At 35.3% G+C, this 23,485-nt stretch overlaps 3 protein-coding genes across 3 annotated transcripts in view; all 3 read right to left on the bottom strand.

Moving 5' to 3' along the window:
• The window catches only part of pla2r1 (phospholipase A2 receptor 1), an 868,273-nt gene that overhangs the window by 53,484 nt on the left and 791,304 nt on the right, over positions 1-23,485 (bottom strand). The window lies entirely within an intron of this gene.
• LOC147841681 (uncharacterized) lies at positions 14,414-22,828 on the bottom strand. Its single transcript, XM_087273356.1, has 12 exons — positions 21,311-22,828; positions 20,004-20,187; positions 19,243-19,607; positions 19,106-19,156; positions 18,845-18,995; positions 17,818-18,041; positions 17,659-17,709; positions 17,170-17,548; positions 16,655-16,831; positions 16,427-16,515; positions 16,267-16,295; positions 14,414-15,344 (listed from the first exon to the last, which is right to left on the bottom strand). The coding sequence occupies exons 1-12, from the start codon at positions 22,826-22,828 to the stop codon at positions 15,266-15,268; spliced, it is 3,297 nt and encodes a 1,098-aa protein (XP_087129482.1). The 3' UTR covers positions 14,414-15,265.
• Positions 22,587-23,485, bottom strand: part of LOC147841679 (uncharacterized) — a 47,823-nt gene continuing 46,924 nt past the window's right edge. Inside the window, exon 13 of the transcript XR_015502381.1 lies at positions 22,587-22,845. The gene's annotated coding sequence lies outside the window, so the exon portion shown is untranslated. The remainder of the gene's footprint in view (positions 22,846-23,485) is intronic.

The following is a 23,485-nucleotide window of genomic DNA, read 5'->3' as shown; positions in this document are numbered from 1 at the left end:
GGCGGCCCCGTAAGCCCGCTCCGCCCGCCGTGCCATCCATACCTGCTCCTCGCCAAAGGCGCCCACCTACGAGAGCTGCACCGCCCCCGCGCTCGCCAGAGCACGTCGAAGCGTCCCTGGGACAGGTCATCTGGAGAGGAGGGAACTTGCTCTTTCCCCGCTGGAGGGCGGGGCGCCATTTCCAACGGCACCTTTTACTGCCATGAAATGAAAGGGCACTTTTCCACTTCCCCGGAGGTGACAGCCCGAAATCTGCCAGTTTGAGCTCAGCTCTTTAGCTCGTACGTTCGGTGCACTCCGCCAGTGGCTCACGGGCACTGCAGGCCCTGCCAGCCTGGGACGCGCCGCCTCTCAGCTCGCAGGGTCTGCATGCTTCGCCAGCGGCTCACGGGCGCTAAGGGGACTCCCTTCTCCCAGCCCCCAAGCCCCCCCTCCGGAGTCAGGGTGCGGAGCCAGAGCGAATCGCTCTCCTCCAGCTCTTCTGTGGGACCCTCGCGCTCCCCGGATTAGCACACCCGCTCCGCGCTGCCCCTCCGCGGCTACGTCAACGATTGCTGCGATGACGTCATTAGTGAGGGCTCTGCCTGCCTGGTTAGCGCAGGCCAGCCCCTCGCGGTGGCTCATACGCGTGATCAGACTCGGCTACGAACTGCAGTTTTTGAATGGCCTCCCAAGTTCACGGGCGTGTATTCACCAGGGTTAATCCCCTGTCCGCCCCTGTCTTGCGAGAGGAGATTGCTGCCCTCCTGGCGAAGGGTGCAATCGAGCCGGTACCTCCAGCCGAGATGGAGAGCGGGTTTTACAGCCCGTACTTCATTGTACCCAAAAAGAGCGGTGGGTCACGGCCAATCCTAGATCTGCGCGTTTTGAATCGCTGCCTCACAAGCTGTCGTTCAGAATGCTTACGCAGAAGCGCATCCTCTGATGCGTCCGCCCTCAGGATTGGTTTGCAGCCATAGACCTGAAGGACGCGTATTTTTTTATGTCTCCATTTTTCCACGCCACTGTCAGTTCTGCGGTTTGCGTTCGAAGGTCGAGCATGGCAGTACAAGGTCCTCCCCTTCGGGCTCTCTCTGTCTCCGCGGGTCTTCACCAAACTCGCGGAGGGTGCCCTAGCGCCCCTTCGGCTCGCGGGCATCTGCGTACTCAATTCTCTCGACGATTGGCTGATTTTAGCCCACTCTCGGGAGTAATTGACTGCGCACAGAGATGAGGTGCTCCGGCATCTTCACCGATTGGGGTTGCAGGTCACCTGGGAAAAGAGCAAACTCGCCCCGATGCAGAGGATCTCTTTTCTCGGAATGGAGCTGGACTCGGTCACCATGGTAGCGCGCCTCTCCGGAGAGCGCGCTCGCCTGCTGCTGAACTGTTTGAGGGAGCTCGACAGCAAGTTAGTGGTCCCACTGAAATATTTTCAGAGGCTCCTGGGGCATATGGCTTCCGCTGCGGCTGTCACGCCGCTCGGATTGCTCCATATGAGACCACTTCAGCACTGGCTTCAAGATCGAGTTCCGAGACGCGCATGGCATGCGGGCACACACCGAGTCTCTGTTACTGCGCTGTGTCGCCGCACCCTCAGCCCCTGGAACGACCCCTCGTTCCTGCAGGCCGGTGTGCCTCTGGGACAGGCATCCAGTCATGTTGTTGTTTCGACAGATGCTTCCAGCACAGGCTGGGGAGCCGTGTGTCGCGGGCATGCAGCTGCGGGCCTATGGGTAGGTGCCCAGCTGCATTGGCATATCAATCGCATAGAGCTGTTGGCAGTGTTTCTTGCTCTCCGCCGTTTTTCTCCAGTGCTGGAGCAGCAACACGTGCTGGTCAGGACGGACAGTACGGCGGCGGCGGCGTATATCAACCGCATGGGGGGTATGCGCTCTCGCCGCATGTCTCAGCTCGCCCGCCGTCTGCTCCTCTGGAGTCACCCGCAGCTAAAGTCGCTGCGCGCCATTCACATCCCAGGTATGCTCAACCGTGCAGCCGATGTGCTCTCACGGCAGCAGATTCACTCTGGAGAATGGAGACTCCACCCCGAGTCTGTCCAGCTGATATGGGCGCGATTCGGGGAGGCCCAGATCGATCGGTTTGCTTCCCCCGAGAACGCTCATTGCCAGTTGTTTTACTCCCTGACCGAGGGCTCTCTCGACACGGATGCACTAGCCCACAGCTGGCCTCGGGGCAAGTATGCGTTTCCCCCAGTGAGCCTGATCGCGCAGTTACTGTGCAAGGTCAGAGAGGACGAGGAACAGGTTCTGTTAGTTGCGCCCCTCTGGCCCAACCGGACCTGGATATCAGAGCTCTCCCTCCTCGCGACGGCCCTCCCATGGCAGATCCCTTTGAGAGAGGACCTACTTTCTCAGGGACAAGGCACCGTCTGGCACCCTCGTTCCGATCTCTGGAACCTCCACGTGTGGTCCATAGACGCGAGGAAGACTTAGGTAACCTGCCGCCCGCGGTGGTTGATACCATCACTCAGGCTAGAGCCCCCTCTACGAGGCGCGCCTACGCCCTGAAGTGGAGTCTATACACTGAGTGGTGTGTCTCTTGCAGAGAAGACCCCCGATCTTGCCAGATCAGTGTTGTGCTCTCTTTCCTTCAAGAGAAGCTGGACAGTAGGCTGTCGCCCTCCACTCTCAAGGTTTACGTTGCCTCCATCTTCGCTCACCATGACGCGGTGGCTGGCGGCACCATGGGAAAGCATAACCTCATGATCCGGTTCCTCAGAGGCGCTCGGCGAATTATCCAACTCGCCCCCCTCTTACGCCCTCTTCGGATCTCGCCCTCGTTCTCACGAGCCTGCGATTTGATCCCTTCGAGCCACTTGATACAGTATCTTTAAGATTTCTGTCCCTGAAGACAGCTCTGCTGGTCGCGTTGGCCTCCATTAAGAGGGTCGGGGACCTGGAGGCATTTTCGGTCAGTGATTCGTGCCTGGAATTCGGGCCGGAATTTTCTCACGTTATCCTGAGACCCCGCCCGGGTTATGTGCCCAAAGTTCCTACCACTTCCTTTAGAGATCAGGTAGTAACCCTGCAAGTGCTGCCCCCGGAGGAGGCAGACCCAGCCCTGTCCTTACTTTGTCCAGTTCTCGCTCTGCGCATTTGTGTGGACCGTACTCAGAACTTTAGATCTTCTGAGCAGCTCTTTGTCTGTTATGGCAGACGGCAGCAGGGAAGTGCCGTGTCTAAACAACGTTTATCCCACTGGATTGTGGAGGCCATTCATGTGCTTATTTGAGCAGAGGTCAGCCGCGCCCCCCGGGAGTGCGTGCGCACTCCACTCGGAGCGTTGCATCCTCTTGGGCGTGTGCGCGCGGCGCTTCTTTAACAGACATTTGTAGAGCTGCGGGCTGGGCGACACCCAACACATTTGCAAGATTTTATAATCTGCGAGTGGAGCCGGTTTCCTCAAGGGTGTTAGGGACCTTTGGTGATTGAGGAAACAACTAGGTAGGTGTTGTACACGCTTGCGGTGCCTTTTTTTCCCTAAGACGGAGAGATGTGCACCCTCCTGTCTGTCAGTAAATTTCACCATTCGGTAAGCCCTGCAGACTCCTCCGAGGCCCCCAGCACTGACTCAGCGGAGGAGTCACTTGCTGGCCCACTACGTTGTAGGTCTGCCCGCTGGTCAGCCCCTGTCTTGGGTATAGGTGCCTACTATGGCCGATCCCCGCTGGTGATTCCCATATGCTTTTCCGCCACGGTTAAGTTCCCCCCCCTGGGTTGACCCGTGCTTTCCCTATCTGCTAACCACCTTCTTATGCGCACTCCCCCTTCTCAGGGTTAATCCATATGTAATTCCATTTGTTTCCCCTATTTGGTGCGGATGGTCTCCGCAGCGTCCTCCCTACTGGGATGGCACGCTTCCCAACGTACTGTCGTATATTCCTAGAATTATCTAGACGCTAGCGACTCCCAAAAAAATATACTTATTCCGTAAATTTCTTTTGAAGTGGGATAAGTTAGGGCCAAGGGCACGTTTGAGGACCGCGCCTCTCATGATCTGGGTGCGTCACGCTTGCCTGACCGCTCTCTCATGATGGGTGTTGGTAAGGTGCAGTCATTGTGGCGCTTTCAATGGGCTCCCATACGTGGATTTAGAACATCAAATCCACTTATAGTGCTGGAGTTCCCCCCGAAGGGGAACGTTCGAGGTTACTAAAGTAACCCTTCGTTCTCCGCGGAGGGGAACAGAAGCACTATACTCCGTCGCCATAATGACTGTCCCTTAGCTGTTAAAAGTCTCTTCAGCTTAAAAAAGATAGCGTCTGCTGGCGCCAGGTGTGCTTATATGCACAGTTAATTAAGCCTATGCATTACACCTGCGCAGGCTTGCGCTGCCAATTCATTCTTAATTGGCCCGTTCAATACTCTTTCAGACGAGTAGCTTCTGAACCGAATCTCCCATACGTGGATTTAGAACATCAAATCCACTTATAGTGCTTCCGTTCCCCTCCTCGGGGAATGAAGGGTTACTTTAGTAACCTCGAACGTTACTTTAGTAACCAGAGCATTCCCCTTCAGATGGTATTATAATATAATATAAAATATTAAAATATATTAGAATACAATATAATACATACTGTTTATAATATTAAATGATCTTATTAATGTATGTGGATAATATCTATGATTAAAATATTAAGTAAATGACATTTATATAACTTTTTAACCTAAATAAACCTCACTAATAATATTAAATTTTTGATTAACTAATAATAAATAGTAATATTTATAAGCTCATTTGTGTTTTTATTTTCGATAAATGATGCCTGAATAAAAGCACACTAGACATATCAAAGCCCACCTCTCCCACCCAATTGCCTTTATTAAACATTTCTTTATGTTTTAGGCAATTGTAATACATCTCAAAATTGTTTATGATAATGTTTATTACATGCTGTTCATAAAAATATTAAATGATCATATGAATGTATTTGGATAATAATAATAATAATTTATTATAATATTAAGTAAATGACATTTAATTTTTCATATTTTTTTCTTTTTTGTTTTTAACCTCACCTCCTGTCCAGTAACATTTAATAAAGATCCTTTGTATATGTTTTTGTCTTTTATGTGTTTATAACAAAATATAATTGAATATATTTATCATCATATATATTAAATATAATACTATATTTATGTTTTATACTGCAGGTTAACTGTTTATGAGCTCATTTGTGTTTTACTTTATTTTTAATATTGTTGATATTTTATATTATTATTATTTTATAATATTAATTAATAATAAACAGTAATATTTATAAGCTCATTTGTGTTTTACTTTATTTTTATTTGTGATAAATAATGCCTGAATAAAAGCACACTAGACATTATAAAGCCCACCTCTCCCACCCAGTTGCCTTTATGAAACATTTCTTTATGTTTTAGGCAACTGTAATACATCTCAAAATTGTTTATGATAATGTTTATTACATGTTGTTCATAATAATATTAAATAATTGTATTAATGTATTTGGATAATAATCATTACTTATTATATAATCATTACTTATTATATACAAGTAATATATATATAAGTAATATAATTAATATTAATAATAAGTAATATTAAGTAATGACTTAAATTTTTCATGGTTTCTTTATTATTTTTTAACCTCACCTCACCCTAACCTCACTGTCCAATAACATTTAATAAAGATCCTTTATATATCTCATTGTCTTTTATGTGTTTATAATAAAATATTTAATATACATATCATAATATATATTAAATACAATAATATATTTATGTATTATACTGCAGGTTAACTGTTTATGCACTCATTTTTGTTTTACTTTATTTTGATATTTTATATTTTTATATTTAATATTAATAATTATTAATAAAAAGTAATAGTTATAGGATAATTTCTGTTTTACATAAATTTTATTGTTTTTAATGTTATACATTATGAATTTATTTATTTATTGAGGATGTAAAAACACAAATGAGAACTAAGCATTATGGTCACTTAGTTGTGTATGCAGTTGCTGTTTTAACCTTTATGTGTGCAACTTCATCTAAAATACCTTTATATTATAATAAGAATGACTCAATATAGATTATTAGAACACAAGATTGATCATTTAGTCTGTCCTGTGATATTTCACTAGACATTATAAAGCCCACCTCTCCCGCCCAATAATATTTTAAATATTTATGTAAAAATAAATTATAATTAGCGTATTGTAGCTTATATTACTCAAATCAATAACAATAATATGAAACATTTATGAGCATGATTACATCTCTTTTAATAATAGTTATTTATTGAATTATAATATATTACTGTATTTATTTGCTATTTATTTCTTTATTACGGTTTTACATTAGATCGATTATATTTGTTTATGGTTTTTCACAGAATTATATGAACTAAATAGTGTTGTCAAACCATTAGTGTATCCAAAACAAAAGTTCATATTTGTGAAATATATGTGTGTGTTTGTGTGTGTGTGTGTGTGTGTACTGTGTATTTCTGTGTATCTAGTTGAAGTCAGTTATTAGCCCTCCTAAATTATTAGCGCTTCTGTGTATTTTTGTCATTAATTTCTGTTTAACACATTTCTAAACAGTTTTGATAACTCATTTCTAATAACTGATTTCTTTTATTTTGTCATGATGACGATAAATAATATTTTGCTAGATATTGTTCACGATACTATCCAGCTTAAAGTGACATTTAAAGGCCTAATTAGGGAAGTCCTTGTATAAAGATTGTTTGTTCTGTAGACAATCGAAAATATATTTCTTAAAGGAGCTAATAACATTGACCTTAAAATGTTTTAAAAAGATGTAAAAACTGCTTTTATTACAGTTGAAATATTACCAATAATTCTACAGAACAAAAAATATAAGAAATACTGTGAAAATTTTCTAGTTCTATTAATCATAATTTGCTAAATATTTGAAAAAGGAAAAAACAATTCACAGGAGGGCGAATAATTCTGACTTCAACTGTGTGTGTGTGTGTGTGTGTGTGTGTACTGTATACGCTAATGTATTATCAAATACAAACTGGTATCTCGGATGCTATTAATAGTGATTAATGGTTTGACAGCTCTAGTACTGAACAAATATAGTGTCATTTTAACTAGTACCAGTGTGGAACATCATTTGATAAGCTTACTTTTTACATTTACTTTTCAACAACACAAACATATATGTATGTAAAAATATAGTAACACCCCAATATTTGATGTACTTCGTGTCATAAAGACACATAAAACTCTCACCTGTGAGAGGCACACTCAGAATGTCTGAATAAAAGTACACTAGACATTATAAAGCCCACCTCTCCCACCCAATTGCCTTTATTAAACATTTCTTTATGTTTAGTCAATTTTAATACACATTAAATGGTTTATTATACTTATAATATAATATAATATAATATAATATAATATAATATAATACATATTGTTCATAATATTAAATGATCATATTAATGTGGAAAACAATTATGATTATAATGTTTAGAAAATTACATTTATATAAATTATTACCTCAAAAAACTTCACCTCCTGTCCAATAACATTTAATAAAGATCCTTTACATATCCCTTCGTCATTTGTGTATTAATAATAAAATATCATTTATATATTTATTATAATATATATTAAACTCAATAATGTATTTATGTATTATACTGCAGGTTAACTGTTTATAAGATCATTTGTGTTTTACTGTGTTGTTTTATTTATTAATATTTTATTTCCATTTATTCATATTCCTTTGGCTTAGTCCCTTTATTTATCAAAGGGCCACAGTGGAATGAACCGCTACCTTATCCAGCATGTGTTTTACACAGAGGATGCCCTTCCAGCTGCAACCCAGAACAGGGAAAAAATATTTAATATTATTATTAATAATAAATAGTAATATTTATAAGATCATTTGTGTATTACTTTAATTTAATTTTTAATAAATGATGCCTGAATAAAAGTACACTAGACATTATAAAGCCCACCTCTCCCACCCAATTGCCTTTATTGAACATTTCTTTATGTTTTAGGCAATTGTAATACATCTCAAAATTGTTTATTAAAATGTTTACTACATGTTGTTCATAAAAATATGAAATTATTATATCAATGTATTTGGATAATAACCATTTATTCTAATATTAGGTATTGACATTAAATTTTTCTTTTTTATTATTATTTTATAACCTCACCTCCTGTACAATAGCTTTTTGTTTTAGTATTATTTTATATTATTGATTAATAATAAATAGTAATGTTTATAAGCTCATTTGTTTAACTTTATTTTTTTATATTATTAACATTATTAATAATAAATAGTAATAAGTTAATTTGTTTTCATTTATTTTATACATTTTTAATAGTTTATATTAATAATTAATAATAAATAGTAATTTTTATAAGCTCACTTGTGTATTTATTTTTAATAAAAGATGCCTGAGTAAAAGTACACTAGACATTATAAAGCCCACCTCTCCCACCCAATTGCCTTTATTAAACATTTCTTTATGTTTTAGGTAATTGTAATACATCTCAAAATAGTTTATGATAATGTTTATTACATGTTGTTCATAATAATATTAAATGATCATATTAATGTATTTGGATAATAATCATTTTTTATAATATTAAGTATTGACATTTAATTTTTCTCTATTATTATTATTTTTTAACCTCACCTCCTGTCCAATAGCTTTTAGTATTATTATTAAAGCACAGTAAAAGCAAGATGAGGCATCCTTTTTAAGCTGAAGAGACTGATACCTACAGCTAAGAAACAATCATTATGTCGATGCAATATAGCATTTCTGTTCCCCGAGGGTTACTTTAGTAACCAGAGCATATTTAGTATAGTTTATATTATAGTATATTTTATAATATAATATAAAATATTAAAATATATTAGAATATAATATAATACATATTGTTTATAATATTAAATGATCTTATTAATGTATGCGGATAATATCTATGATTATAATATTAAGTAAATGACATTTATATAACTTTTTAACCTAAAAAAAAAAAACTCCAGTCCAACAACATTTAATAAAGATCCTTTATATTTCTCTTTTTCTTTTATGAATTTATAACAAAATGTAATTTATATATTTATTACAATATTTTTTAAATTCAATAATATATGTATGTATTATACAGCAGGTTAACGGTTTCTGAGCTCATTTTTGTTTTGCTGTATTTTTTTTATTAATAGTATTTTATTTTCATTCATTAATTTTCCTTTGGCTTAGTCCTTTTATTTATCAGGGGTCACCACAGCAGAATGAACCGCAAACTTATCCAGCATATGTTTTTACACAGCTGATGCCCTTCCAGCTGCAACCCAGTACTGGGAAACAAATTGTTATAATATTAACTAATAATAAATAGTAATATTTATAAGCTCATTTGTGTTTTTATTTTCAATTAATGATGCCTGAATAAAAGTACACTAGACATTATAAAGCCCACCTCTCCCACCCAATTGCCTTTATTAAACATTTCTTTATGTTTTAGGCAATTGTAATACATCTCAAAATTGTTTATGATAATGTTTATTACATGTTGTTTATAATAAAATTAAATGATCATATGAATGTATTTGGATAATAATAATAATTTATTATAATATTAAGTAAATTACATTTAAATTTTCATATTCTTTTTCTTTATTTTCTCCTGTCCAATAACATTTAATAAAGATCCTTTATACATATTTTTGTCTTTTATGTGTTTATAACAAAATAATTTAATATATTTATCGTCATATATATTAAATATAATACTATATTTATGTTTTATACTGCAGGTTAACTGTTTATGAGCTCATTTGTGTTTTACTTTATTTTTGATATTGTTGATATTTTATATTATTATTATTTTATAATATTAATTAATAATAAACAGTAATATTTATAAGCTCATTTGTGTTTTACTTTATTTTTATTTGTGATAAATAATGCCTGAATAAAAGCACACTAGACATTATAAAGCCCACCTCTCCCACCCAATTGCCTTTATGAAACATTTCTTTATGTTTTAGGCAACTGTAATACATCTCAAAATTGTTTATGATAATGTTTATTACATGTTGTTCATAATAATATTAAATAATCATATTAATGTATTTGGATAATAATCATTACTTATTATATAATCATTACTTATTATATACAAGTAATATATATATATATATGTAATATATATAAGTAATGACTTAAATTTTTCATGTTTTCTTTATTATTTTTTAGACTCACCTCACCCTAACCTCACTGTCCAATAACATTTAATAAAGATCCTTTATATATCTCATTGTGTTTTATGTATTTATAATAAAATATTTAATATACATATCATAATATATATTAAATACAATAATATATTTATGTATTATATTGCAGGTTAACTGTTTATGAGCTTATTTTTGTTTTACTTTCTTTGATACTTAATTTTTTTATATTTTTTATTATTAATTATTAATTAAAAGTAATAGTTATAGGATCATTTCTGTTTTACGTTAATTTTATTGCTTTTAATGTTATACATTATGATTTTATTTATTTATTAAGGATGTAAAAATACAAATAGGAACTAAGCATTATGGTCACTTAGTTGTGTATGCAGTTGCTGTTTTAACCACTATGTGTGCAACTTCATCTAAAACACCTTTATATTATAATAAGAATGACTCAATATAGATTATTAGAACACAAGATTGATCATTTAGTCTGTGTTGTGATATTTCACTAGACATTATAAAGCCCACCTCTCCCGCCCAATAATATTTTAAATATTTGTAAAACTAAATTATAATAATATTAATATAATAATATAATAATAATGATAATATTATGTATTAATAATAATAAAGCATATTGTAGCTTATATTACTCATATTATGAATAATAATATGAAACATTTATGAGCATGATTACATCTCTTTTAATAATAGTTATTTATCTAATTATAATATATTACTGTATTTATTTGCTATTTATGTCTTTATAATGGTTTTATATCAAATCAATTATATTTTTGTTTATGGTTTTTTACAGAAATATATGAACTGAATAGTGCTGTCAAACCATTAGTGTATCCAAAACAAAAGTTCATATTTGTGAAATATTTGTGTGTGTACTGTGTATTTCTGTGTATCTAGTTGAAGTCAGTTATTAGTTATTATCCTGAATTATTGCACTTCTGTGTATTTTTGTCATTAATTTCTGTTTTTTTAACACATATATAAAAATATTAATTTTGATAACTCATTTCTCATAACTGATTTATTTTATCTTTGTCATGATGACAGTAAATAATATTTGACTAGATATTGTTCAAGATACTATCCAGCTTAAAGTGACATTTAAAGGCCTAATTAGGTTAATTAGGGAAGTCATTGCATAAAGATGGTTTGTTCTGAAAAAAAAAACTTATATTTATTTTATATTTTTAAATACATTTCCTAATTAAACATCATTTGCGACACACAAAGAAAAAAAAAGTACAGGAAGGTGAATAACTCTGACTTCAACTGTGTGTGTGTGTGTGTGTGTGTGTGTGTGTGTGTGTGTGTGTGTGTGTGTGTGTGTGTGTGTGTGTGTGTGTGTGTGTGTGTGTGTGTGTGTGTGTGTGTGTGTGTGTTTGTTTGTGTGTGTGTGTGTGTGTGTGTCTGTGTGTGTGTGTGTACTGTATACGCTAATATATTATCAAATACAAACTGTTATCTTGGATTCTATTAATAGTGATTAATGGTTTGACAGCTCTAGTACTGAACAAATATAGTGTCATTTTAACTAGTACCAGTGTGGAACATCATTTGATAAGCTTACTTTTTACATTTACTTTTAAACAACACAAACATATGTATAAAAAATATAGTAACACCAGAATATTTGATGTATTTTGTGTCATAAAGACACATAAAATAGTTAAATATACATCACAAATGACACAAAAAGGTGTAACAATACATTGACACACTACACTTTTGCAAAAGCACATTGTCTGATTAACCTGTTTAAAAGCAAAGCACGAAACCTTTAAAGAGCCATGAAACTCTAAAGAATTGTGGTTGAGATTTTAACAATTATTTTAAGTCAAGTTCACTTATTATTGTGACGCACACTTCATAGATGCACAATGTGTTTTAAAGATATGGAGTGACTGTAAGAAAGTGTCTGGTGCAAAAGTGCAAACACTGGTGCAAGTGTCGGATAAAGAGTCAGAGATGAAAGAGTGTGTTATCTACAGGTGGTTTGTTACGCCTAATCACCTGTGAGACACTCAGAATGTCTGAATAAAAGTACACTAGACATTATAAAGCCCACCTCTCCCCCCCAATTGCCTTTTTAAAACATTTCTTTATGTTTCAGGCAATTGTAATAGACAATAAATTGTTTATTATACTTATAATTACATATTATATGTTACATATTGTTTATTATAATATTAAATGATCATATTTTTGTATTTGGTAATAACTATTTATTATAATATTAAGTTATGACATTTAAATATATTTTTCTTTTTCTTTTCTTTTTTTTAACCTTGCCTCCTGTCCAATAACATTTAATAAAAATCCTTATATCGTTTGTGTATTTGTTTAATATATTTACTATTTAATACATATAGTAGTAAATATATATAAAAATAAATTTTTTTATTTAATACTGCAGGTTAAATGTGTTTATATATAGTTAACTTTAACTGTTAAATGCTTGCTACTAAATTGGTTAAAGTTATTAGTAACTAATAAAGTTTTGGTAACTAATAACTTTTCTAAATTTGATTGTAAAGCAATAATGTGCACCTTTTGTCATTATCAGCTAAACTTGAACTCAATTATTTGACATAAACTTGAATTAAATCAAACTGAATTATTATTACATACAGTATATAATGAGAATAAAACAATAATGTATGAAAAACTTTATATACTGTATAATAATCATTTATAATTAATATATATATTTATTGCATGAATTCCTTATATTCTTATATCTATTTAATATTTTAATTAGACATTACTTTATCATGTACACTTTCAATAAATGACAGAAACAGTTATTTTGATTTAATTTGCTTTGTATTGAACAAATTCAGTGTTGTAAATGTAGAACTTGGAGCTGTGATGCTTTTAGCTGTGTCGTTGTCTCGCCTCATCAGAAATATAATAAAGTAGGGAGCTTTCATGACCCTTTAAGAGGCGCGTCAATGGAGCGAAGACTATGGAGTGAATTTTGTGCCAAAAAATCCAGTATTTTGAAAAGAATCACTTGACTTGCTTGTGAAAACCCAGTAACGTATTGTAAAGGTAGAATAGTAAACATGCTTCACATATCCATTACCACATTTCACAGACACAGTCCACCCTACTGGATTTTGGCCCCTGAACAAACACCAGATCTAGTGCATACAGCTGCGACCTGTCTGTTGCGGATGCGAGACAGTGGCCCTCTTCTGAGATTCTCTTCACCCGATTCACTCCAGACACATCCAGGTGGATTTCTCACTGGCGCATTCAGACAGATTTCTCGCGAGTGCGGATGCGCCACTTTCCTCCTTCAGGACAGCAGATGACGCTATGGGTCAGTTTACGTCAGTCTCCAAGAGGAAGCCTGAAACCTGGGCTTAAACTTCAGCATTTTTAATTAAATAAAACATCTAATAATAATAATAATACTAATAAACTATAATAATATAATAATAAACACTATAATAATAATAATAATAATAATAATAATAAAAAAAAATACATACAATAATAATAATAATAATAATAATAATAATATAATAAACACTATAATAATAATAATAATAATAATATAATAATAAATAAATAAACACATCAATAATAATAATACTAATAATACTAATAATATTAATAATAATAAACACATCGATAATAATAATAAAATAATAATAATAATAATAATAATAATAATAATAATAATAATAATAATAATAATAATAAATAAACACATCAATAATAATAATAATAATAATAATAATAATAATAATAATAATAATAATAATAATAAACTTTTATTTAGGATTCAGCTAATTATAAAACATTTAGCTAAAGTAATAAAACATTTAATTTTCAGTCTATATTTATATACACAATTATTAGTTTAGCATTTTTAAAAATAAATTTAATAATTCTAAAATAATAATTAATAGATATGTTAAAACTAGGGAATATGAAATTAATATTATATTACGTAAAACACTACAGCAAACAGGTGAGTTTCTGCCTTTTCACCAGTTTATTGAAACATTATTACACTTAAAAGCGCCAGCTAATACATTTTTCATTATAATAAAACATTTAATAAGCTAATTTCTATTTTTTACTTCATATTTTTATGCATAATTAGTAGCTAAAGGTTAGGTAGATTTTTTTTTCTTATTTAAATAATTATTTTAATCATATATTAATCATCTTGGGAATATTATATTAAGATTATATTACGCCAATTAGGTTATTGCAACATTTTAACACATTTTATCAGCCCTCCACGACGAGTTTAATCGGGAAATCAAACATTTACATCTAACCACAAACACATTAAGTAATTAGTTATACTGTCCTACATTAGTGATTATGTTTAAAGCAAAAGAACATATGTCATATCTATCTACATTATAATATTTCATTTAATAGAAGAGCGGGTTAATTTTTCGCAATAATGTAGAATATATAGAAATAATGATAATGTTACAGCCTCGTAACTGCAGATTTTATACTAACCGTTTACATTAACGTCAAAATGATCGATATATTATGTTAAGTAGATACAGTAAGACAGAAACTCATCTGTTCACCGATCATTTTATTTTAGTCAGCTGTAGTTTAGGCATGGGTTTCAGGCTTCCTCTAGGAGAGTAACGTAGACTGACCCATAGCGCCATCTACTGTCTTGTTGAAAGAAATGGCGCAACCGCATTTGCAAGAAAATCCGCCTGAATGCACTAGTGGGAGAATCCACCCGATTGCATCTGAGGAAATCGGGTAGAGAGTCTCAGAGGAGAGCAACTGCCTCAAACTCGTAATGGACAGGTATACAGCTGTATTTTTCTGTGAAATGTGATTGTATTCGTGAAGCACCACTGAGTTTTGCTTTGTTAGCGAGTCGAGTGAGTCTTCGCAAAATGCTGGATTTGTTTGTAAAATATTGGCACAAAATTCACTCCATACCTGTTGGCCCCATGAGTTGCATCCAAGAACAGTAGCTTTCAGCGCTGAAGATAAAAAGATGATACTTATCCAGCGATACTTATCCTACTTTGATTCCCTTCGGTGTTTCCCTCTCGTTCTCATGTAGTGGCCTGATCTTCCTCTGCTGTGCAGCATTTCTGGGTACAGAGCAAACAGGGTGAACATTTACAACAATCAAGCATAGTGTTAGTTCAGACAGGTGAAGTCTAGAAAGGTTACAGTTGTGAATATACATTAACGATAATTATTTATATTAGTTGAACAATATGATTACTGTACAAAAATAATTACATTACTGTGAGGGTAGGTGTTAATAAAATACAATTAATGGGTCATTTAAGAAGTGATTTAAATAATTCTAGTTTATTTCCAGCTGCAGCTGTATCCCTGAACAACAACCGTTCAGACGGGATACGTCTACACCCTGTAATAACTGAAGATCGGGCAGGGTGAGGGGATGCATGAGGAAGTGGACATTTTTTGCCATAAAAATACTGCCAATTGCATGAGTCTGATGCTGAATGTGTGTGAGTTGGCAGCCCTGGTTCAAAGTATTCAAATTTACATGTTAATCAGCCTCTTGTTTCTGACATTTGCATTAACTCATAACTAATCATATAAAATATAGATAATCATAATTAGTTGGTTTGCATGATTTTGGGTTCTGTTCGTTTACCCCATGGGTCGGGTGCAAATCACACAGGGGACTGACCCATACCTGCCAACACTCCTTTTCCAGCGAGTCTCACGTTTTTTCAGACCCGCCATGTAATTTCTCCAGGAAAACTCCTGTAATTCCCTCATCCAGACACCCTTACACCCTTCAGAGACAAATCTTGGCAGGTGTGGACTAATTCCCTTATTTTAATGCTTGATACACCCTGAAGAAAGTCAACACGAGATGTAATGAATGGTCAGCCCCTTAAACAGTGAGAAATAGTTTGCTTTGATCTGTATCTTAAATAAAATGAATAATTAAAATAACGACAAACCAAAACTTGTCGATCCCACCAGATAATTGGGTGTAGAGGGAACTATGAAACTGTGGTGATATTTTACCTCTTTGGCAAGCTGCTACATTTGGTGACCTGAAAAGAAAATACAGAAATTAGGTCTAATGTCTACATTACACTTGGATTTATTCTGATGTTAGAGTGAATTATGTACTTATAAAACAAACACATAAAAAAGATGAAATGTGAATATTTCTTCAAAATACCTTAAACCATGGATGATGCGGGATGTCTTCTAAACTGATCCGCTTAGATGGATCTTGTTGCAGGAGGCAGCACATCAGATCACAACAGTCTGCAGAAAAGAGAGAAAGAGGAATTTTAAACTTGACGTCTTACAGTTGTCCTTGTATGAAGCTGTAAGCTTTAAACTTGTGAGTGATTCAGAAATATAATTGATTTTTGTTGTGATGAATTTTTTTGTTGCAACTCACCATGTGACAAGCGAGAACTGGACCAACAGCTTGAATTCATCCGCAGCAAAATCCTGGATCGTGGAAGGCGTCCACACAGCAGTACATATAACAGGATTCCCAATGACCACACAGTGGCAGGTTTCCCATGGTACCGTCTCATCATGTTAAACTCAGGAGGGGAATAATGTCTCGTCCCTGAAGAGAAGAGAGATTATGTTGAAGAGAAGAGAGATTATGCTGAAATACTACCACAGGTTTTCACTGTATACATTAGCATGTTTTGTGGTTATTACAACATGCTTTAAAGCATTAGTTTCCCCAAAACATTATTTCTGTTATTAATTCCTGCAATATTACTCCAATATCACTTGATTAGCTAATCGAAATGTTTTAAATTCCTAATCGATTTTGATTAAACACACAGCCCTAGTAATTAACAGAACTTTCAGTTTTGGTTGATCTAACCCTTACTGTCACTTGTCATTAGAATTGAAGTTCAAAACTGTTTGAAATTTGCATCATAATACACATACCACTGTAGTGATGATACGCAGAATCCTTCAGGAGGTCCCCGCACCCAAAGTCAATCAGTTTGACCCGGAGTGTTTGTGGGTTGATCAGCAGGTTCTCCAGCTTTATGTCACGGTGAAAGACTCCGCGAGCACAGCGCACTTGAGCGGCCCGTATCGTCTGCCCCATGATAACCCGTGCTTTGGTTTCATTGAGGAATCCTCCAGAGCGTTTAACATAGACGCTCAGATCTTCACAGGGTGTGGAAAGTTCCAAAACCAAGATGTAGTGGTCAGGATAGTCCTCCCAGTCCAGGAGCCGAATGATCTCTGGAACCCTGGGGCTCTTATTAACCATGAGCATCAGGGCAACCTCTAATGGAACAGGTGCAAAATGTCTCGGCTAGAAGAAAGGTCATTAAGGATTGTTAGATGAAGATCCTTTCCCATATGTGGATACACTGGACAATCTTTTAATTTAGTTACATGTAAATGTTTGAAAAATATGCTTACAATATTGATGTACTGCATGGTCGCCCACTTCTTGATGAACTTTACTGCCACCTGAACAACAAAACAAATTATTTTATTGTAAACAAGATCAGAAGCACTAAGAGGAATCAAAATGGATAGTGAGATAAAACATTTTGCTCTGTGAAAAAGCAATGATACCTTTCTGCCATCGTGTATGCGGGTCCCTTTATAGACTCTTCCAAATCCTCCCTGGCCAATCATTCTCTTTAATACAAACCCCCTCAACCTTTTCTGTCCATTTCTAGCAGGGCCCTGATATATTGGCAGAGTACACTGTTTCATCGATGACAAGGCAGACACCATCTCAACAGTAATCGGTTGTAGCAGGTTCTTTTCTTGCGGTGCAGTTGTTGATTTTGCATCTGTATTGAAAAAAAAAAAACAATGCCCTGGATTAAAAATCTTATAAAGGAAATAATCAAATCTCACTCCACCCATTTATCCCACAGTCAATCACATTACATCATTAGTTAGACGGCCATCTCCATTTCATTTCAATATACTGTAATTAACCACAGAAGAAATATTTTCCTTCACCTTTAAAAGCATTTAAAAGCTTTAATTCCATTGCACAGGAAAATACCATCTCAATTATCATTATTTACTTATTCATGTCTACGTTAATGCATAAAATTCTGACAGTCTAAAACATTAAAAATACATTTTGATCTCATTATTTGCATCATTACATATTCAAAACCCATGATACACAATATTATAGCTAAACAACAAAACATTAAAGAAACACAGAAAGGTCCAAATTTACCTTAAAATCTGTGGACATTTTTCTAATGCTAATAAATAACACATGATTACAAAAGAGACACATTCCCCAAGTCCTCTCCTCAATATTTAGGTTAATTGTTTATTTATAAAGTATATTTCTGGCCTTTCAACTGACTCCCTGGTGCTGATGGTATACTTTAATGGGAATTATTCACCCGCATTCTGTCAGAACTTCAATCATTTCTGATTCTTTAGATTTAGTCATTTAGCAGATGCTTTTGAGAGTCAAAGATTGAACTAAAGACCTGGATTAAAAACTTGATCATTGCCCTAAAATTCAACTAGATTTTTGTTTTAATATGTTTCTTATGATTCTTAGTTCAAGACACAAGACAAACCAGTTGCACATTATCATAACATGTGGCATGATGTGGCACACCTTTCCACGATGAGGCACGCTTCAGGACCATAATGTAGTAATCGGGCTTGTCCTGCCAGTCCAGCAGCTTAAACTTCTGTGGAACTGTTGGGTCCTTTTTAGGCATGAGTAACCTGGCCACCTCTAATGGAACGGGTGCAAAATGTCCAGGCTAGAAGAAAAATCATTTTAAGGATTGTTAGATTTTCATTTCCCCAATATGGATGAATATACTGGACAAACTCTTTTATTTACATGTAAATATCTGAAAAAGATGCTTACAATGTTGATGTACTGCATGCTCCTGCGTTTTCTGGTGAATTTTACTGCCACCTGAACAACAAAACAAAACATTTCATATGATTGTAAACAAGATGAAAGACATTTCTTGGACCTGAAATGAATAGTAAGATTCATACCTTAAGGCCATCTCGTCTGCGTTTCCCTTCATAGACGGTGCCAAATGTTCCATGGACAACCATTCTTATTAATTCAAACCCATTCAAAATGTTTTGTCCATTTCCAGCAGGTCCAGCGGGTCTTGGATGTACTGGCACAGCAGGCTGCTTTAACGACTGAGCGGACACCATCTCAACGCTAATCGGTTGTAGCAGTTTGTCTTCTCTGTTCTGGGTCCAGAGAAGTACAAAATCTATATTGGCTGTCATCCTCATGTTTCTCGCTGGCTCATCATCTGTACTGGAACTGGATACTGATGTTGCACTTTGATCGGTATCATACAGCCCAGAGCTGTTGGACTTTCCTGCAATTGTTGATATTGTTCCTGTGTTGAACAAAAAAAAAAACAACATCATGGATTAACAATCTGATAAAGGACTAAATCAAACTTATCATCTTTATATAATGCATGAAGGTGTCTACATTTTTTGTAGATTTTGGGTTCTGTTCGTTTTCCCCCATGGGTGGGGTGCGAATCACAAAAATTAAAAACTGCTTTTATCCTAGTCGAAATAAAACAAATAAGACTTTCTCCAGAAGAAAAAATATTATCAGACATACTGTGAAAATTTCCTTGCTCTGTTAAACATCATTTGGGAAATATTTAAAAAAGAAAAAAAAATCAAATGGAAGTTAATAATTCTGCCATCAACTGTACATTTTAATATATGTAAATATAAATCACCTCTTGAACAGAAATTAAAAACAAAAAGCTTCTCACCGTTGCTCTGTTGACTCAAGTTGGCTTCACTGCAAACCCGTGGTGATGGACACTCCAAGATAATGGTGTAATAATCAGGCAGATCCTGCCAGTCCAGCAGCTGAATGGTCTTTGGACCTCTGAGGCTCTTATTAACAAGGGCTAATAGACCGACTTCTAATGGAAGGGCTACAGGATGACCAGGCTGGAAAAGAAAAAAAAAAGTTAGTCCATTTTAATCCAAATTATTTACATTTTCAGTTTAAAAAGATGGCTTTCACACTGCTTAATCATCATTCTGTACTCCTTTTTAACTAAAGGTAAAAGTACAATTTAGCATTTATTGCTCGTACTATGGAAGTCAATGGTTACAAGTATTCAGTATTCTTTCAACAAAAGAAACTCAAAAACATTTGGAACCACCTGATGATGAATACATGATGGATGAACTATCCTTTTAATTTGAATAATTTTGAAAAAAATAAATCAACATTAAATTGAACTTTCTCATGCAAGTCGACACATTTACGAAAAATGTATTCAAATATAAGTGAACTGTTAGCGTTTCCTAAAAATGTTTGTGTCAGTTAATACATCAAGTTTACTTCTATCTAGGAATTGTGTCAGTATAGTCAAAGTTACATTTCTAAAGTCTTTTTCTCAGAGTTACAGTGCTCAGCATAATTGAGTACACCCCATTTTGAAAATGAATATTTTATGCATTTCTCAGTGAATATAGGCAATGTATTTTGGTGCAATTAAACAAAACAGATTAATTAAACACATATATTTATCAAAATAACAATTTTGTCACCAAACATATTTAGAAATTGAAAGATAATACAATAAAAATTAGTAAAATATTGCAAAAATTACAACCCAATTTTGATACAATTTTTAAATATTCTTTGCTTCTTATGATTTTTCCTCTTTTTTTTTTATTTGTATTTAATACTTTTCTATGACACATAAATTTGGGTGTACTAATTTTGGATTGTTATCATAAGTTATTTTGTTAGATAAGCTCCAGGTTTGACTTCAGTACTGGCTAATCTAATGTACATGCACAAATATAATATTGTCTAGCTTCCTATAAAAATATTAATTTAAAAGAGGATTGTGAAGGGTGTATTTATTTAAGCTGAGCACTGTACATAAAGTATATAATAAATGCATCAAAACCACAATGAAACTATTTGTTATGTGTATTATAATGTATGTGAAATTCTAGGATTCCCTTTAAATGGTTTAGATTATGACCCAGGTTATCAATGACAAGTGTGTAAAGCCATACTGTGTGGGGGGAAAAGAAGCTTTGGTTTACTTACCACTATGCATGTCACCTCCCAAAACTTTCTTACAACTTTCACTGCCACCTTGAGGTTATCGGTCATACGTCTGCCCTCGTAGATGGTGTCAGATCCTCTCCTACAGAGAATTCTTCTGACTTCATACCGCCTCAGAATATCACTGGTTGGACTGTGGTGTGCTTGAACCGAAACAGAATGGCTGGAAGAACTCTGGACATCCATTAATTCAATTGTTGGACTGGAGTAAAAAGTGGTCAGCTTTTTAAAGCTCTCCAATATTCTCCACATTTCCGGATGCTCAACAGAACTTTCTTCCTTCTTTCTTTTACTGTTCGGCCCACTATCAAAATACTCATCCTTTCTCCTTTTCCTCAGAGACACTATAACAGAACTGTCTTCCGGCTTCCTTTTTCTGTTCGGCCTCCTATCAAAATACTCTGATTTTCTCCTTTTTCTTAAAGGCTCTTCAACAAAACTCTCCTCTCTCTTTCTTGTTCTGTTCGGCCTCCAATCAAAATACATTCTCCTTTTTCTTTCTGGTCCCTCATCAAAACCATCCTCCCTTTTCCTCTTTGTCTCTGACCCCATATCAACATCCTCTATCTTTCTAGAAGACTCTTCAAAATAAATCTCTTCCCTTTTTCTTTTACTTTTTAACCCCCCATCAAAATAGTGATCCTCTTTCCTTTTTCTGAGAGGCTCTTCACCAAAAATCTCACCCCTCTTTCTTTTTCTGGGTTGCCTCCTATTTAAACACTCTAAATATTCATATTTTCTCCTTTTTCTCTCGGGTCCCTCTTCAAATATATCCTCCATTTTCCTTTTTCTCTTAAACCCCTTAATAAAATACTTTGTCCTGCTTGTCTTTGTCGGAGGCTCTTCAGCAGAACTCTCTTCCCACTTTCTTTTTCTGCTTAGCCTCCTAATAGGCAAACCAGAAAAAGACAAACTGTCTTCCCCATTAATTTTTCTCTCAGAACCCTTAAAAAGCTTTTTCATTCTCTTTCTTGGAGGCTCTTCAGCAGAAATCTCCTCCATCTTTCTTTTCCTGTTTGGCCTCCTATCTAAATACTCATATTTTCTTCTTTTTCTCTCTGGTCCCTCATCAAGACCGTCCTCTATTTTCCTCTTTCTCTCACACCCCTTAAAAAACCCTTTCATTCTCTTTCTCGGAGGCTCTTCAGCAGAAATCTCCTCCATCTTTCTTTTCCTGTTTGGCCTCCTATCTAAATACTCATATTTTCTTCTTTTTCTCTCTGGTCCCTCATCAAGACCGTCCTCTATTTTCCTCTTTCTCTCACACCCCTTAAACAACTCTTTCATTCTCTTTCTTGGAGGCTCTTCAGCAGAAATCTCCTCCATCTTTCGTTTCCTGCTTGGCCTCCTATCTAAACACTCGTCCTCTCTCCTACTCTTCTCATATCCCTCACCGACACAAACGGGATGAAACGCAGCCTCGTTCGTGCCGGGTATTGGGGGTGTACGGAAACCATACACCTGATAGCTGTGAGAACTCCGTTTTCGCTCCATAGACATGTTTTACAGCTCTACAACTGAACAAATAATGATGCGCGTGTAGAAAATTCAGAGCTAGAGAAGCACTACGTCATGTGCTGCATGTGTTCCAGACATTCTATTTCTTGCGTCATCGGAGCTGAGGTAAACCGGGCTGCGCTTGTTTTCATTCAAATAGCCTCGCACTTTGACAGCACTATATATTTATTAATAGTAGAATCTGTATATATTTTGATTACATATTATTTATATTATAATGAAATGGTCAAAAATGTTATGATAAATGGAAACAAACTAATACACAGACATCGTCAGTTTTTTTGTTGTGCATATTCGGCCATATTGTTATTTACTGCGTGCATTACTGCCATTCGGCCATATTGCGTGCATTTACTGTTTTTGCTTCATAATTTAGCTCGCACGCAAAGATGTTTCATCCAATATATTATAGAGGAATATAAATGTAATCACGGTGTCATAATTAGTTGTTATTGCTACTTTGTAAATAATGAAAAGAGGCCATTGTTTTTCATTTTTAATTTTTTTTTTCAAATTTTAAAGCGGTCTTAAGTTTTTAATTTCACTTGATATGACCATGCTCAATCCAGCTGGGGGCGCTGTTGGTACAGAAATAATAACAGGCACATATTCATTTTCGAAAATATAGGAAATGTATAA

Source organism: Danio rerio, chromosome 11 (genome assembly GCF_052040795.2).
Source record: "Danio rerio strain M-AB ecotype USA chromosome 11, GRCz13ab, whole genome shotgun sequence".
NCBI classification, from domain to species: Eukaryota; Metazoa; Chordata; class Actinopteri; order Cypriniformes; family Danionidae; genus Danio; species Danio rerio.
The sequence above is the reverse complement of the archived record's forward strand: the minus strand, read 5'-3'. Positions and strand labels throughout refer to the sequence as shown.